This window comes from Salvelinus alpinus, chromosome 19 (assembly GCF_045679555.1).
Source record: "Salvelinus alpinus chromosome 19, SLU_Salpinus.1, whole genome shotgun sequence".
Lineage (NCBI taxonomy): Eukaryota > Metazoa > Chordata > Actinopteri > Salmoniformes > Salmonidae > Salvelinus > Salvelinus alpinus.
The window spans coordinates 29,545,936-29,563,519 of record NC_092104.1 but is presented as its reverse complement, the minus strand read 5'-3'; the positions used below and the strand labels follow the sequence as shown (position 1 = coordinate 29,563,519).

The following is a 17,584-nucleotide window of genomic DNA, read 5'->3' as shown; positions in this document are numbered from 1 at the left end:
CAACATCAACTGTTCAGAGGAGACTGCGTGAATCAGGCCTTCATGGTCGAATTGCTGTAAAGAAACCACTACTTAAGGACACAAATAAAAAGAAGAGACTTGCTTGGGCCAAGAAACATGAGCAATGGACATTAGACCAGTGGAAATCTGTCCTTTGGTCTGATGAGTCCAAATTTGAGATTTTTGGTTCCAACCGCTGTGTCTTTGTGAGATGCAGAGTAGGTATGGAGGAGGAGGTGTGGTGTGGGGGCGCTTTGGTGGTGACACTATCAGTGATTTATTTAGAATTCAAGGCACACTTAACCAGCATTGTCACGGATCCTTCCAGAACTTTCATTACGCACACCTGGCCCCTATTCCCATTGATTAGTAATTGTATATATGTGCCCTTTGATTGGGCTGTCGATTATTGTTACAATGTCCGTTGGTCGTGTGAGTACCTGTGCCTTGTTGTTTTGGCTTTCGTGCCATTGTGGAGTGCGCAGATGATTACGGGTTTCGTCCCGTGTGATAATCATTGTGCGCTAGTGTTATTTATTCGAGGTACTCCTCGCTCTTTTGTTTGGGATTCAACCCTGTCTGTTGTATACGTGTTTGTTTGGTCTTCATGTAAAGGCACGGGGACATCAAATAACATCAAATTGATCAGAAATACAGTGTAGACATTGTTAATGTTGTAAATGACTATTGTTGCTGGAAACGACAGATTTTTTATGGAATATCTACATACAGTAGCCGTACAGAGGCCCATTATCAGCAAACATCACTACTGTGTTCCAATGGCACGCTGTGTTAGCTAATCCAAGTTTATAATTTTAAAATTATAAACTTGGATTAGCTAACACAGCGTGTGTCACGTGTGCTCCCTCTCTGGCCTCTAGGTCATCAGGCTACTTGTTATGGCGCACACCTGTCACCATCGTTACGTTCACCTGCGCGTCGTCAGACCATCAGATTCCATCACCTCCCGAATTACCTTCCCTATATATGTCACTCCCTTTGGTTCCTTCCCCAGGCGTTATTGTTTCTGTTCCAGTAAGTCTGTGCATTGTTTGTGTTTCTTGTTTTATGTTGTTTATTTATTAAAACATTCACTCCCTGAACTTGCTTCCCGACTCTCAGCGCACATCTTCACAACGTGCCATTGCAACACAGGAGTGATGGTTGCTGATAATGGGCCTCTGTACGCCTATGTAGATATTCCATAAAAAATCTGCCGTTTCCAGCTACAATAGTCATTTACAACATTAACAATGTCTACACTGTATTTCTGATCAATTTGATGTTATTTTAATGGAAAAAATTTGCTCTTCTATCAAGGACATTTCTAAATGACCCCAAACTTTTGAACGGTATTGTGTGTATATATACAGTCCTAACATCAGCCTGGAAAATAAGGAGAAATACACACACAAGTTTGTTTTACTATCCTTGCTGGGATCAAACAATTGATTCCCATTCAAAATCATATTTCCCCAACCTAAACCTAACTCATAAACATAATCCCTAACCCTAATTGTAACCCTAAACCTAAAATAGCCTTTTTCTTTGTGGGGACCGGCAAAATGTCCCCACTTGTCCAAATGTTCCTTGTTTTACTATCCTTGTGAGGACTTCTGGTCCCCACAAGGATAGTAAAACCACACTCACACACACACACAGCTTCTGTACTCGCGATAGAATATGGGGGCGGGAGCATGAAAGAGAAAATGAAAGCAGAGACAAAGAGCAAGGGAAGGATGATGAAGCTACATGAGGTAAACGAATACAAACATGGAATTAACCTCCATTCTAGACCTCCCCCAACTCAGGAAACAGCTAGCTGGGGTGCTAGGGCAACATGATTACTGCTCTATCGTGTTAGTGCTGAACTTACTAATGTTAAAACAAACTTGTTTTGCAGGGCATGATTCTGTGTGTGGGGTGAGTGTGCGCAGAGATGGGCAGTATTTCTGTCACATGTATTTGAAATATGTATTTAAATTACTTTTAAGAATGTTGTCATTTGTATTACACTGAGCTGAACTACACTCCAATGTATTTTGTTACAAGATACTTTCGGGAGCTGTATTTTGTATTTTCAAAATGCAATTTTTGTTCACCATTTGGTGGCCCCCTTTCACCCTACATTGGTATCAGAAGTCTGATGGCACTATGGTGTGATGAGAGCGTCCGCTAAATGAACTAACTATAAATGTACATATATTTAAAAATGAACAATTGCAAAGCATGCTGAGTATTATTCTACTGAGCTCTGCCCCCGAACAAAGCCAATAATTAATACCTAGTGTATTTTGCAGTTCATTTTGGTATGTTCATTTTCACATATACATTTACATTTTGGCCGTTTAGCAGACACTCTTATACAGAGTGACTTACTATTTACAGTCAGTGTATTTAACTAAGGTAGATTAACAACAACATATCACAGTCATAGCAAGAAAACGTTTCTGTAAACTTTACTGAGAATGTTGTTGCTGTTTGGGCCGGCTACTTGCAAATGTATTTGAATAAAATACATAAAAACTACTTTTATTTTGTAGTTTATTTTGATACATTCATCTTTATGGTATTTTGTGCTTTAATTTTGTAATTGTATTTTGTAATTTTACAACATATTAACACCTCACTGTGAGATCCTAGATGAGATTCACTGTTGCTGTTTTTAAATAACAATAACATAGCTTCTTCTTTTGTCTTCAGGTTCAAGAAAGAGCTGCTGAACATTTCAAGTCAATTCTACTGGCCTGTTGCTGTAAGCTTAGACTACACTCCTCCTGAAGTCTAATGATTGACAGATATCTACATTCTGAAAACAAACGGAATGCCAGTACACCATTTGCTGCATTCGGGTGATCTTTAATATCCTTATCTTTACAGTAGTCAGCCAACAACTTTTCCACCATAATGTTCTGGGTCAGGTTCTTGGTTCTGGCCCTCCTGTCTCTGGCTGGTGTGACCCAGACCTCCTCTAGCCCAACCCAGACCTCTGAGCCCCCTAACCCCACTGAGGAGCAGCCTCCCTTGAATACGGGAAGCCTCTCATTCCCTTGGAGCCACCTCCGTCTTCCGGAGTACATTGTTCCGCTCCACTACCACCTCCTGCTCCACCCTAACCTCACCATACTCAGCTACATCGGTACCGTCAGGATAGAGCTCCAGGTTCAGAACAATACCAACTGGGTGGTGCTGCACAGCAAGGGGCTTCGTATCACTACGGCAACTGTGCTGGACCAGAACCTGGCTCACCTGTCAGACCAGGTAAACTACTCACTCAGCACTAAACTATCATGCCCAGTTTCTAACAATGTTCCCACTTCTGACAACCCTGTCTAATGACTACCGTGTGTGTGTTCGTGTGTGTCCTCAGGTTCTCCCTGTTCTCTACAACCCTACCCATGAGCAGGTTGCCATATTCTCTCCCAGAGTGCTCACTGGTGGGCAGAAGTACTTCCTGTTTCTGGAGTTTGGGGCAGAGCTAGGAGAGGGCTTCTATGGCTTCTACAGGAGCACCTACAGAACCAGCACCGGAGAGACACGGTACGGAATGTGTGTACTTGTGTGTGTATATATGTGTGTGTGAGGTATACTAAATGTACACGGGCTCTGTGTAGGCTACCTCACTCTCCATCTCCATGTGGGGGAGAAAGGCTGACACTCCTCATATAAACACAGAAACTACTGGTATGAGGAGAGACATCACATGAAACTCCTTGTATTTTCTCTTTCTCTCCCGCCATTCCACCATCCCTCCTATCTCCCCCTACCTCTATCTCTCCAGGACCCTGGCCTCCACTCATTTTGAGCCCACCAGTGCTCGGATGGCGTTTCCCTGTTTTGATGAGCCTAGCTTCAAGGCTAACTACTCTATCAGTATCAGGAGGAGCCCAGCAAACACCGCCCTGTCCAACATGCCTGTAGTGAGTAAACACACACACACACCATGGTGGAGATGTAAATCAAATCACATTTATTTATATAACCCTTCTTACATCAGCTGATATCTCAAAGTGCTGTACAGAAACCCAGCCTAAAACCCCAAACAGCAAGCAATGCAGGTGTAGAAGCACGGTGGCTAGGAAAAACTCCCTAGAAAGGCCAAAACCTAGGAAGAAACCTAGAGAGGAACCAGGCTATGAGGGGTGGCCAGTCCTCTTCTGGCTGTGTCGGGTGGAGATCGTAACAGAACATGGCCAAGATGTTCAAATGTTCATAAATGACCAGCATGGTCAAATAATAATAATCACAGTAGTTGTCGAGGGTGCAGCAAGTCAGCACCTCAGGAGTAAATATCAGTTGGCTTTTCATAGCCGATCATTAAGAGTATCTCTACCGCTCCTGCTGTCTCTAGAGAGTTGAAAACAGCAGGTCTGGGACAGGTAGCACGTCCGGTGAACAGGTCAGGGTTCCATAGCCGCAGGCAGAACAGTTGAAACTGGAGCAGCAGCACGGCCATGTGGACTGGGGACAGCAAGGAGTCATCATGCCAGGTAGTCCTGAGGCATGGTCCTAGGGCTCAGGTCCTCCGAGAGAGAGAAAGAAAGAGAGAATTAGAGAGAGCATACTTAAATTCACACAGGACACCGGATAAGACAGGAGAAGTACTCCAGATATAACAAACTGACCCTAGCCCCCCGACACATAAACTACTGCAGCATAAATACTGGAGGCTGAGACAGGAGGGGTCAGGAGACACTCTGGCCCCATCCGATGATACCCCAGGACAGGGCCAAACAGGAAGGATATAACCCCACCCACTTTGCCAAAGCACAGCCCCCACACCACTAGAGGGATATCTTCAACCACCAACTTACCATCCTGAGACAAGGCCGAGTATAGCCCACAAAGATCTCCGCCACGGCACAACCCAAGGGGGGGCGCCAACCCAGACAGGAAGATCACGTCAGTGACTCAACCCACTCAAGTGACGCACCCTTCCTAGGGACGGCATGAAAGAGCACCAGTAAGCCAGTGACTCAGCCCCTGTAATAGGGTTAGAGGCAGAGAATCCCAGTGGAGAGAGGGGAACCGGCTAGGCAGAGACAGCAAGGGGGTTCGTTGCTCCAGAGCCTTTCCGTTCACCTTCACACTCCTGGGCCAGACTACACTCAATCATATGACCCACTGAAGAGATGAGTCTTCAGTAAAGACTTAAAAGTTGGGACCGAGTCTGCGTCTCTCACATGGGTAGGCAGACCATTCCATAAAAATTGAGCTCTATAGGAGAAAGCCCTGCCTCCAGCTTTTTGCTTAGAAATTCTAGGGACAATTAGGAGGCCTGCGTCTTGTGACCGTAGCGTACGTGTAGGTATGTACGGCAGGACCAAATCGGAAAGATAGGTAGGGGCAAGCCCATGTAATTCTTTGTAGGTTAGCAGTAAAACCTTGAAATCAGCCCTTGCCTTAACAGGAAGCCAGTGTAGGGAGGCTAGCACTGGAGTAATATGATCAAATCTTTTGGTTCTAGTCAGGATTCTAGCAGCCGTATTTAGCACTAACTGAAGTTTATTTAGTGCTTTATCCGGGTAGCCGGAAAGTAGAGCATTGCAGTAGTCTAACCTAGAAGTAACAAAAGCATGGATTAATTTTTCTGCATCGTTTTTGGACAGAAAGTTTCTGATTTTTGCAATGTTACGTAGATGGAAAAAGCTGTTCTTGAAACATGGTAGACAACATGGTGGCAGGCAGATCATAGTGTGTTAGTGTACAGTGCCTTCAGAAAATATTCACACCACTTGACTTTAGCCACATTTTGTGTTACAGCCTGGATTTAAAATAGATTAAAATGAGATTTTCTTTCATTGGCCTACATACAATACCCCAAAATGTCAAAGTGGAATTATGTATTTCGACATTTTTACAATGTACTACAAATGAAAAGCTGAAATGTTTGAGTCAATAGGTATTCAATCCTTTTTTTATGGCAAGCCTAAATAAGTTCAGGTGTAAAAATGTGCTTAACAAGTCACATAATAATTTACATGGACTCTGTGTTCAATAATACTGTTTAATAGGATTTTTTAATGACTATCTAATCTATAATTATCTGTAAGGTCCCTCAGTCGAGCAGTGTATATCAAACATAGATTAAACCACAAAGACCAAGAAGGTTTTCCAATGCCTCACGAAGAAGGGCACCTATTGATATATGGGTAAAAAAAAGCAGACATTGAATATCCCTTTGATCATGGTGAAGTTATTCATTACACTTTGGATGGTGTATCAATGCACCCAGTCACTACACAGATACAGGTGTTCTTCCTAACTGAGTTGCTGGAGAGGAAGGAAACTGCTCAGGGATTTCACCATGAGGCTATTGGTGACTTTAAAACAGTTACAGAGTTTAATGGCTGTGATAGAAGAAACACTGAGGATGGATCAACAACATTGTAGTTAATCCACAATACTAACCTAATTGACAGAGTGAAAAGAAGGAAGTATGTACAAAATAAATGTATTCCAAAACATGCATCCTGTTTGCAACAAGGCACTAAAGTAATACTGCAAAAAATGTGGCACAAAGCAATTAACTTTTTATCCTGAATTCCAAGTGTTATGTTTGGGGCAAATCCAATACTACACATTACTGAGTACCACTCTTCATATTTTCAAGCATAATGGTGGCTGCATCATGTTATGAGTATGCTTGTAATCATTAACTTTTTTGGGATTGGGGGGCAGTATTGAGTAGCTTGGATGAATAAGGTGACCAGAGTAAACTGCCTGCTACTCAGGCCCAGAAGCTAGAATATGCATATAATTGATAGATTTGGATAGAAAACACTCTGAAGTTTCTAAAACTGTTTGAATGATGTCTGTGAGTATAACAGAACTCATATGGCACGCAAAAACCTGAGAAAGAAATCCAACCAGGAAGTGGGAAATCTGAGGTTTGTAGTTTTTCAAGTCATTGCCTATCCAATATACAGTGTCTATGGGGTCATATTGCACTTCATAAGGCTTCTACTAGATGTCAACAGTCTTTAGAACCTTGTTTCAGGCTTCTACTGTGAAGGGGGATCGAATAAGAGCTGTTTCAATCAGGGGTCTGGCAGAATGCCATGAGCTTAGTCAGGCGCGCGGCCGTGAGAGTTAGCTGCGTTCCTTTTCAATTCTAATTGAAGGAATTGTCCGGTTGAAACATTATTGAAGATTTATGCTAAAAACATCCTAAAGATTGATTATTTTCATCGTTTGACATGTTTCTACGAACTTTAATATAACTTTTTTAACTTTTCCTCTGAACTACGTGATCGCGCATTGAGCATTTGGATTACTGGGCTAAACGCACGAACAAAAAGGAGGTACTTGGACATAAATTATGGACTTTATCGAACAAAACAAACATTTATTGTGGAACTGAGATTCCTGGGAGTGCATTCCGATGAAGATCATCAAAGGTAAGTTAATATTTCTAACGCTATTTCTGACTTTTGTGACACCTCTCCTTCTTTGGAAAATGGCTGTATGTTTTTCTGTGGCTAGGTGCTAACCTAACATAATTGCAAGGTGTGCTTTCGCCGTAAAGCCTTTTTGAAATCAGACACTGTGGCTGGATTAACGAGAAGTTTACTTTAAAATGGTGTATAATACTTGTATGTTTGAGGAATTTTAATTATGAGATTTCTGTTGTTTTGAATTTGGCGCCCTGCAATTTCACTGGCTGTTGGCGTCCCACATATCCCAGAGAAGTTTTAAGGACTGCAGAGTTTTTCAGGATAAAAAATAAACAGCATGGAGCTAAGCACAGGCAAAATCCTAGAGGAAAACCTGGTTCTGTCTGCTTTCCACCAAAACACAAGGCCAGATCTACACTGGAGTTGCTTACAAGAAGACAGATAATGTTGCTAGGAGGCCGGGTTACAGTTTTGACATAAATCAGCTTGAAAATCAATGGCAAGACTTGAAAATGGTTGTCTATCAATGATCAACAACCAATTTGACAGAGCTTGAAGAATTTTTTAAAGAATAATGGGCAAATATTGTACAATCCAGGTGAGCAAAGGTCTTAGAGACCTACCCAGAAAGACTCACCAGCTGTAATCACTACCAAAGGTGATTCTAACATGTATTGAGTCAGCGGTGTGAATACTTATGTAAATTAGATATTTCTGTATTTCATTTGAAATAAATTAGCAAACATTTCTAAAATGTTAATACACTTTATGGGGTATTGTGTGTAGACGGGTGATTTTTTTATTTTATTAATCAATTTTGAATTCAGGCTGTATCACAACAAAATGTGGAATAAGTTAAGGGGTATGAATACTTTCTGAAGGAACTGAACATTACAATGTGTGTGTCTGCATGTGTGTGTGTTTTCCCTCTAGGAGCAGACAGTGGTCCTGGATGATGGACTAATGGAGGATCGTTTTGCTGTGAGTGTGAGGATGAGCTCCTATCTGGTGGCCTTCATCGTGTGTGACTTCAGATCTGTCAGCGCAACAACTGCTTCAGGGGTCAAGGTAGGTATGACTGGGGGCAGGGGTCAAGGTAGGTATGACTGGGGGCAGGGGTCAAGGTAGGTATGACTGGGGGCAGGGGTCAAGGTAGGTATGACTGGGGGCAGGGGTCAAGGTAGGTATGACTGCGGGCAGGGGTCAAGGTAGGTATGACTGGGGGCAGGGGTCAAGGTAGGTATGACGAGGCAGGGGTCAAGGTAGGTATGACTGGGGGCAGGGGTCAAGGTATGTATGACTGGGGGCAGGGGTCAAGGTAGGTATGACTAGGGGCAGGGGTCAAGGTAGGTATGACTGGGGGCAGGGGTCAAGGTAGGTATGACTGGGGGCAGGGGTCAAGGTAGGCATGACTGGGGGCAGGGGTCAAGGTAGGTATGACTAGGGGCAGGGGTCAAGGTAGGTATGACTGGGGCAGGAGTGTGTATGTGGGTGTGTGTACATGTATGTACGTGCAGTGTGTGTATGTGTGAGATTTCAGAACATGACTTTAATAATGTTTCAGGTTTCTGTCTATGCTGCTCCTGAGAAATGGCAGCAGACCCATTACGCTCTGAAGGCTGCAGTCAAACTACTGGAGTTCTACGAGAAATACTTCAACATCAGCTACCCACTACCTAAACAAGGTACTGAAATATATCAATATCATCTACCCACTACCTAAACAAGGTAACTAAATACTTCAATATCAACTACCCACTGCCTAAACAACGTAACTAAACATATCAATATCAACTACCCACTGCCTAAACAAGGTAACTAAATACTTCAACATCAACTACCCACTGCCTAAACAACGTAACTAAACAAATCAATATCAACTACCCACTGCCTAAACAAGGTAACTAAATACTTCAATATCAACTACCCACTGCCTAAACAAGGTAACTAAATACTTCAATATCAACTACCCACTGCCTAAACAAGGTAACTAAATACTTCAATATCAACTACCCACTGCCTAAACAAGGTAACTAAATACTTCAATATCAACTACCCACTGCCTAAACAAGGTAACTAAATACTTCAATATCAACTACCCACTGCCTAAACAAGGTAACTAAATACTTCAATATCAACTACCCACTGCCTAAACAAGGTAACTAAATACTTCAATATCAACTACCCACTGCCTAAACAAGGTAACTAAATACTTCAATATCAACTACCCACTGCCTAAACAAGGTAACTAAATACTTCAATATCAACTACCCACTGCCTAAACAAGGTAACTAAATATATCAATATCAACTACCCAGTATCTAAACAAGGTAACTAAATATATAAATATCAACTACCCAACTACCCACTACCTAAACAAGGTAACTAAATATATCAACTACCCACTGCCTAAACAAGGCAACTATACGTAACAAAAATATGAATGCAAAATGTAAAGTTTTGGTCCCTCGTTTTATGAGCTGAAATAAAAGATCCTAGAAATGTTCCATAAGCACAACATTTTTTCATGGCAAGTATGTTCATTTGAACCAGTTTGCTGCAGCAGGAAAATAATTGTACAGCAACAGGAAATGGGAATTATTATGTGGATTATAATTAATGTACAATTTGGTAGGGGTTGATACATTTTTCGTAAGGGAAAATCAAGTCAGAAGTTTTAAGTGGAAATTACAAACTTCAGAAGCCTTTTTAAACCGCAAATACTACAAGTTCTCCTGCAACATGGTGATCAAATTAAGATCCTACATCTATCTATTATTTTGAATGCTAGACAGTGAATAACATTATTTAATGTATTATATAGATCAATAAAAACAAAGAAAGCTATTATTTTTACTAGTATAATGTGTGTTTCTCAGTTTTATGTCATTGGTGTAACTGCTTACAAAAATATCAAGTTCCACAATTCAAGTTGTATTAATCGTATGTAAGGCGAACACATGGTATACACCGTCCAACAACATGCTTACTTGCAGGTTCCTTGTCTACAATGCAACAACAATAAGAAATAATAAAATATAAGAATATGAACATAAAGTAATTGGCTCAGTAGAATATAATACATATTTCAGCATCACTATAATACAGGAATGCAGTATTTAGCAATCTAATAAGAGTATGGTAGCATTTGTGATGTGTATCATGAGTGTGTGTGTGGATGAGTGGAAATATACAAGGGCTTTGAGCATTCTCTCCAGTGGCAAACTGTTATTGTGGGAGGGATATTTAAAAAATGTATTAGCTAATCACACCCTTTTAGTATGTCATCAATTTGAGGCTTCCATCCCTCTGATAAGTTGCTGTGTGTAAATCTGAAGTGTCACTTGGTGTTAGTCAATTGAAATGAAGTGGAAATAACATTGTGAGCAAAATGATTAATCACATCACTTTAGTAAATGTCTTTTAAAGGTTTGATGACCTTAGATTTGAGCATTTAAGGCCTGCATTTCAGAAAATCCAAATTTATCTAAAATGTCTCATTGGTGTTACCATCATTGATCTTACAACTCCTATTGGTGTCACAATGTTATCAAAATGGTACACATTATTTAAAGCCATTAAGCTACCATATTGGTTATTTTAGAATGGGAAGATGTACCCAAATACATTTAAATACAAATCTAGAAAAATGAAGTAACATTTTTCCAAAATGCCTTGCCCAAAGGCCACCGTAATTCAAGAACAACCCAGTTGCTTAAACAAGACAATCATTCTAAAGTTACTGCCTGCCTCCCCCTCCAGACCTGGTGGCTATCCCAGACTTTCAGTCCGGAGCAATGGAGAACTGGGGTCTGATCACCTTCAGAGAGACGAGCCTGCTCTACGACCCCACCACCTCCTCAGCCTCTGATAGGCTCTGGGTTACCAAGGTGATCGCCCATGAGCTCGCCCACCAGGTAAGTCAGACAGGTTAAGTTCACAGTGTAGAACAGGAAGTAGCCAGTCATGGCAATGATTTAGATTTTATATGATATGACTACAATGACATGAAGAGGGATTAACAGTGATGCCATGAACCTCTGGATTCTTCAGGAAGTTTATCTGCACTGGAAGACAAATGGAACTCCTATCTTCTCTTGACATCTCTCATTGTCTGTCCTCTCCTGCCTGCCTGTCTGCCTGCCTGCCTGCCTGCCTGTGTCTGTCTGTCTGTCTGTCTGTCTGTCTGTCAGTGGTTTGGGAACCTGGTGACCATGGAGTGGTGGAATGACATCTGGCTGAACGAGGGCTTCGCCACGTACATGGAGTACATCTCAGTGGACAACACATACCCCAAACTCAGAGTGGTAGGATCCTGTTACTCACTTGTTGTACACATCCTTAGCCTGAGTTCACAATATGAATGTTTCAAATGATCTCGACATGTCCCTGAGGGAAATTCTTGTTGAAACTGTGCCTTTTTTAATCTCTTAGGAGGACTATCTTCTGGACACCTGCTTCGTTGCGATTGGTCGAGACTCTCTAAACTCCTCCCGCCCCATCTCCAGTGTAGCTGAAAGCCCTACACAGATTAAAGAGATGTTCGACACAGTATCCTACAATAAGGTAGAAAAACACGCATACACACAAGCACACGTTTTCTATTTCATAGCTTTCATGTCTAAAGTATTGGATCAGGACCCCTCTTTAAGGAATACCTAGGATAGGATAAAGTAATCCTTCTCACCCCCCCCCCCCCTTAAAAGATTTAGATGCACTATTGTAAAGTGGCTGTTCCACTGGATGTCATAAGGTGAATGCACCAATTTGTAAGTCGCTCTGGATAAGAGCGTCTGCTAAATGACTTAAATGTAAATGTTAAATGTTGATGTACTTTGTTGTTTGTTCCACCAGGGGGCATGTGTCCTGCACATGCTAAGACACTACCTGACTGACCAAGTGTTCCAGATTGGAATCATGCGTTACCTTCGCAGGTACAGCTACAGCAACGCTCGCAACCAGGACCTGTGGGACAGCTTGGCCAACGTTCGTAGATCGATCAAATGATACATCATTTTTTGATCCCTGCAGGTTGCTTTAGTGTGTAAATGTGAACTGCTGTGTTGTTGTTCTCAGACATGTTCAGAAGCGGAGTTCACCTCTGGAGGACACTGCTACAGCAACAGCCAGGCAGCTAAGAACGCAGTAAACACACCTCTCTTTACATAACAGTACAAGACCAACAGTCTGACCATTACAAACAGGTACTCTGATTGAACTGTGTGATGTTTACCTGTGGGTGTGGTTTTGATGTGTGTGTGTCAGTACCTGTACGCCAGGGAGCACCTGGACCTGACGACCATGATGAACACCTGGACGCTGCAGACAGGTGTGCCCTTGGTAACGGTTGCTAGACAGGGGTCTCGTCTGGTGCTGAAACAGGAGAGGTTCCTGAGGACCACACATCCGTCTGATCCAGCATGGCCCAGCCTGCAGCAGGGGTAAACATACACACACACACTCACTCTGATGGTCAGGTGTTGTGAGGTCATATTCCTGCACCTCATCCCTCCCCTCTCTGATCTCTGTGTGTTAGGTACCTGTGGCACATCCCTCTGACATACAGGACTGACACCTCAACTAGCATTCACAGACACCTCATGACCACACTCACAGGTAAGACGCCTCATGACCACACTCACAGGTAGGACACCTACTGACCACACTCACAGGTAGGACACCTACTGACCACACTCACAGGTAGGACACCTACTGACCACACTCACAGGGAAGATAATTGCTTTCTCTCCTCAGTGTGGAGCTTGCTGTGGAGTTGATTGACTGGTTGTTTCACTAAATGATTGATCGCTGTGTCTCTCCTCTCCTCAGACAGTGTGGAGGTGGGGGAGGAGGTGGGCTGGGTGAAGGTGAATGTGGACATGGCTGGTTATTACCTGGTCCACTACGATGGTTCAGGCTGGGATGACTTGATACAACTACTGAAGGACAACCACACAGCTCTCAGCTTCATGGACAGAACACACCTCATACACAACGCCTTCCAACTCACCACGTAAGAGACCTGTGTGTGTGTGTGTGTGTGTGTGTGTGTGTGTGTCCATGCGATTATGTGAATAGACAACACAAACACTCTTGTTTCTGACATCTCTCTATAATATTTCTATAGAGCAGGTCGGCTGTCACTCGATAAAGCCTTGGACCTTATTGGTTACCTGCGATCAGAGAGTCACACTGTGCCCCTCCTCCAAGGGTTGGCCTACCTGGAAGCCTTCTACAGGATGGTGGAGAGGATGGACATGCCTGACGTCACACAAAACCTCAGTGTAGGGCACATACAGAAACACATAATAAATCTCAAACATTCTGGTTCAATTACATGAAGTTTGAGTTGGGTGTGTGTGTGGTCTGATGTCCTCTCTGTGTGTGTGGTCTGATGTCCTCTCTGTGTGTGGTCTGATATTCTCTGTGTGTGTTTTCTGCAGACGTACATCCTGTGGTATTTCCGTGGTGTGATTGACCGTCAGACGTGGAGCGACAAGGGCTCTGTGTCTGAGAGGCGGCTGAGGTCGGAGCTCCTCTCTCTGGCCTGCCATCTAGGAGACCTCCCCTGTCTGGAGCAGGCCCAGCGCAGCTTCACACACTGGCTGGACTCCAACAGCACACTCAGGTCTGTCTTTCTTACTCTCTGTCAGCTATTTGAGAGAGTAGTTACATCCCATGGACAGCAACATACAGTACTTTGTTCAATCCCTGACCGAATCAAACTTTTCCTGACTGCAGAAGTAAACCATGTCCTGTCTGTGTCTCTCCCTCCACCAGCCTGCCTGCAGATGTGACAGAGACAGTGTATTCAGTAGGGGCCCAGGAGGACAGTGGCTGGGCGTCTCTCCTCCACATATACACTCTTTCCCTCTCAGAGACACACAAACACAAGATCCTCTCTGCCCTGGCCAGCAGCAGAGACACAAACAAACTACACAGGTACGTATAGTCTTCTATACTCTGTCAATTCAATTCAATATGGTCTCAGACCTTACATTCCGTTTGTGTGTGTGTGTGTGTGTGTGTGTGTACCCCAGGTTGTTGGAGCTGGGTCTAAAGGGGGAGGTGATCCGTACCCAGGACCTGGACTCCCTCATCGTCATGGTAGCCAGGAACCCCAGGGGACATCATCTGGCCTGGAGCTACGTCCAGAAATACTGGAGCACCCTGGTGGACAAGTAGGTGGTAGAGATGGAGGGGGTGGGGAGAGAGGGAAAGGGAGGGGGCTGGGAGAGAGGGGGTGGAAGAGACAGGCACAGGGAGAGAGAAACTAACACTCAGGAGGAGAGATAGGTAGAGTCTATCCCTGTGGTAGAGAATGAGAGAGGGAAAGGGAGAAAGATGAACTGGTACTGGTGAAAAAGTAGGTATTAGTTGACCAGCAGTCCCATAGCCTGGGTGCTTTAGCCAACCTGTGATGTTACCTCTTGTTTCTACCCTGCAGGTTCCAGTTGGGATCGTTCTCCATTAGAAACATCATCATCGGCACCACAGGCCAGTTCTTCTCAACAGAGGAACTCACTGAGGTGAGATTATTGATCTGTTAGTGGCAATATCATTCTCAACAACTAGACCCTGACCCTGGAAATGTATTGTATCAGTAGCAATGTATGAGCGAGGGTGTGTGTGTCCCAAAGCCCACGGCCATGCTTACCAAGAGTGTGTGTGTACCCTAGGTGCGTGTATTCTTTGAGTCGATTCATGAGCAGGCGTCTCAGCTGAGAGTCACTCAGGTTGCCATGGACAACATCCAGAAGAACATCCTCTGGATGCAAAGAAACCTGGGAACTCTGAGGAGCTGGCTGAACCAACAGATAGACTGAAGAGAGAAATGGGGGAGGGGGAGAGGGGTGGGGAGAGAGAGAGAGCAATAGAAAATGAGCTTGGAGTTTTTTAAAGCTTAATTAGAGCTTTGATTTGTAATTATGAATATTTGTGAGATAATTGAGTGTATATACTTTGGTCATGTCTTTCAATTTACATCAGGGATTTGGAAATGTTTTTGTTGAATTTGGTTAAGATGTTTGATAATAAAATGTTGTGAAAGTATTATTTGAAGAGCAGTAAGTAGGCCAGGATCATGTTGAATTACACAGAGTAAGAGCAAATTAAATACAAACAGAAAACCCTTTTTAGCTGTGAATGTAGGAGTGGTCTGAAAATGCTAAAACATCACAGGACAGAATGAAGCTTGGCCTCTGCATGGCCTCACACACTACAACCTCACAGCCACTAGTGGGAGCAGACTGCTGATAATTTAGTGTGAAACAGATGTGTGTAAACATATTGCAATGTACACATACAGATCTGCTATCTTAATTTGATCACTGTTATCAGCAGAACATTTTAATGTGCAGCAGGAAATGCAAATTGTAGTGTATTCAATGTTTAAAAAGGCTTCTAAAGTTAGCAATTTCCACTTTAAAATGTCAGACTTGATTTCCCCTATCAAAACATTTATCAACCCCTACAAAAATGTACATGAATTATAATCCACATATTAATTTACATTTCCTGTTGCTGCATGATTATTGTCCTGCTGTCAGAAGCAGGGTCAAACTAAGATCTGTATCTATGTTGAGAGTTGGTTTAGTTGGTTTCCAAAAGACAGACATATCTTTCACCTATAGTGTTTGCAAGTTGGTTGAATCATATCAAATAAAATGTTATTCGTCACATGCTTTGGAAACAACAGGTGTAGACTAAATGCTTACTTACGGGCCCTTCCCAACAATACAGAGAGAGAGAAAATAGAGAAATATTAGAAAAGTAATAACACGTAATAATAAAAGTTACAATAAATACACAATGAGTAATGATAACATGGCTATATACACGGGGTACCAGTACTGCGTGTATGTGCAGGGGTACAAGGTAATTGAGGTAGATATGTACAGTCGTGGCCAAAAGTTGAGAATGACACAAATATTAATTTTCACAGCCTGCTGCCTCGGTTTGTATGATGGCAATTTGCATATACTCCAGAATGTTATGAAAAGTGATCAGATGAATTGCAATTAATTGCAAAGTCCCTCTTTGCCATGCAAATGAACTGAATCGCCAAAAAACATTTACACTGCATTTCAGCCCTGCCACAAAAGGACCAGCTGACATGTCAGTGAATCTCTCGTTAACACAGGTGTGAGTGTTGATGAGAACAAGGCTGGAGATCACTCTGTCATGCTGATTGAGTTCAAATAACAGACTGGAAGCTTCAAAAGAAGGGTGGTGCTTGGAATCATTGTTCTTCCTCTGTCAACCATGGTTACCTGCAAGGAAACACGTGTCATCATTGCTTTGCACAAAAAGGGCTTCACAGGCAAGGATATTGCTGCCAGTAAAATTGCACCTAAATCAACCATTTATCGGATCATCAAGAACTTCAAGGAGAGCGGTTCAATTGTTGTGAAGAAGGCTTCAGGGCGCACAAGAAAGTCCAGCTGTCACGTTCCTGACCTTATTTCCTTTGTTTAGTCTTTGTTTAGTTGGTCAGGACGTGAGCTGGGTGGGCATTCTATGTTTTGTGTTTCTATGTTGGGTTTGTTGTTTGGCCTAATATGGTTCTCAATCAGAGGCAGGTGTTTGTCATTGTCTCTGATTGGGAACCATATTAAGGTAGCCTGTTTTCACTGTTTGTTTGTGGGTGATTGTTCCTGTTCGTGTGTTCATCTGTTCTGTGTTCCCATGTTCAGGACTGTAGCGTTTTCGGTTCCTTCTGTCAGTTTGTTGTTTTTGTTCGTCGTTTAAATATCCTAATTAAAATATGGATTATCATCACGCTGCATTTTGGTCCTCCTCTCTTTCACCCGAAGACAGCCGTTACAGAATCACCCACCAACAAACAGTGAAAACAGGCTACCTTAATATGGTTCCCAATCAGAGACAATGACAAACACCTGCCTCTGATTGAGAACCATATTAGGCCAAACAACAAACCCAACATAGAAACACAAAACATAGAATGCCCACCATGCTCACGTCCTGACCAACTAAACAAAGACTAAACAAAGGAAATAAGGTCAGGAACGTGACACCAGCAAGCGCCAGGACCGTCTCCTAAAGTTGATTCAGCTGCGGGATCGGGGCACCACCAGTACAGAGCTTGCTCAGGAATGGCAGCAGGCAGGTGTCAGTGCATCTGCACGCACAGTAAGGCGAAGACTTTTGGAGGATGGCCTGGTGTC

At 42.9% G+C, this 17,584-nt stretch overlaps 1 protein-coding gene across 2 annotated transcripts; it reads left to right on the top strand.

The window, feature by feature from the left end:
- Positions 1-1,714: 1,714 nt before the first annotated feature.
- Positions 1,715-17,177, top strand: LOC139545260 (endoplasmic reticulum aminopeptidase 2-like). 2 transcript variants are annotated; one of them, XM_071352846.1, is made up of 22 exons: positions 1,715-1,757; positions 1,904-1,923; positions 2,704-2,755; positions 2,881-3,261; positions 3,371-3,540; positions 3,782-3,920; positions 8,331-8,465; positions 8,962-9,082; positions 11,160-11,314; positions 11,591-11,704; positions 11,832-11,963; positions 12,252-12,383; positions 12,474-12,542; positions 12,663-12,838; positions 12,934-13,013; positions 13,227-13,410; positions 13,525-13,681; positions 13,841-14,025; positions 14,178-14,339; positions 14,438-14,578; positions 14,845-14,926; positions 15,077-17,177. In XM_071352846.1, the coding sequence occupies exons 4-22, from the start codon at positions 2,908-2,910 to the stop codon at positions 15,221-15,223; spliced, it is 2,835 nt and encodes a 944-aa protein (XP_071208947.1). In that variant the 5' UTR covers positions 1,715-1,757; positions 1,904-1,923; positions 2,704-2,755; positions 2,881-2,907; the 3' UTR covers positions 15,224-17,177. The 2 variants fall into 2 exon arrangements, with proteins under 2 accessions (XP_071208947.1, XP_071208948.1); XM_071352847.1 differs by lacking the exon at positions 1,904-1,923 and having other exon boundaries at positions 1,736-1,757.
- The last annotated feature ends 407 nt before the right edge of the window (positions 17,178-17,584 follow it).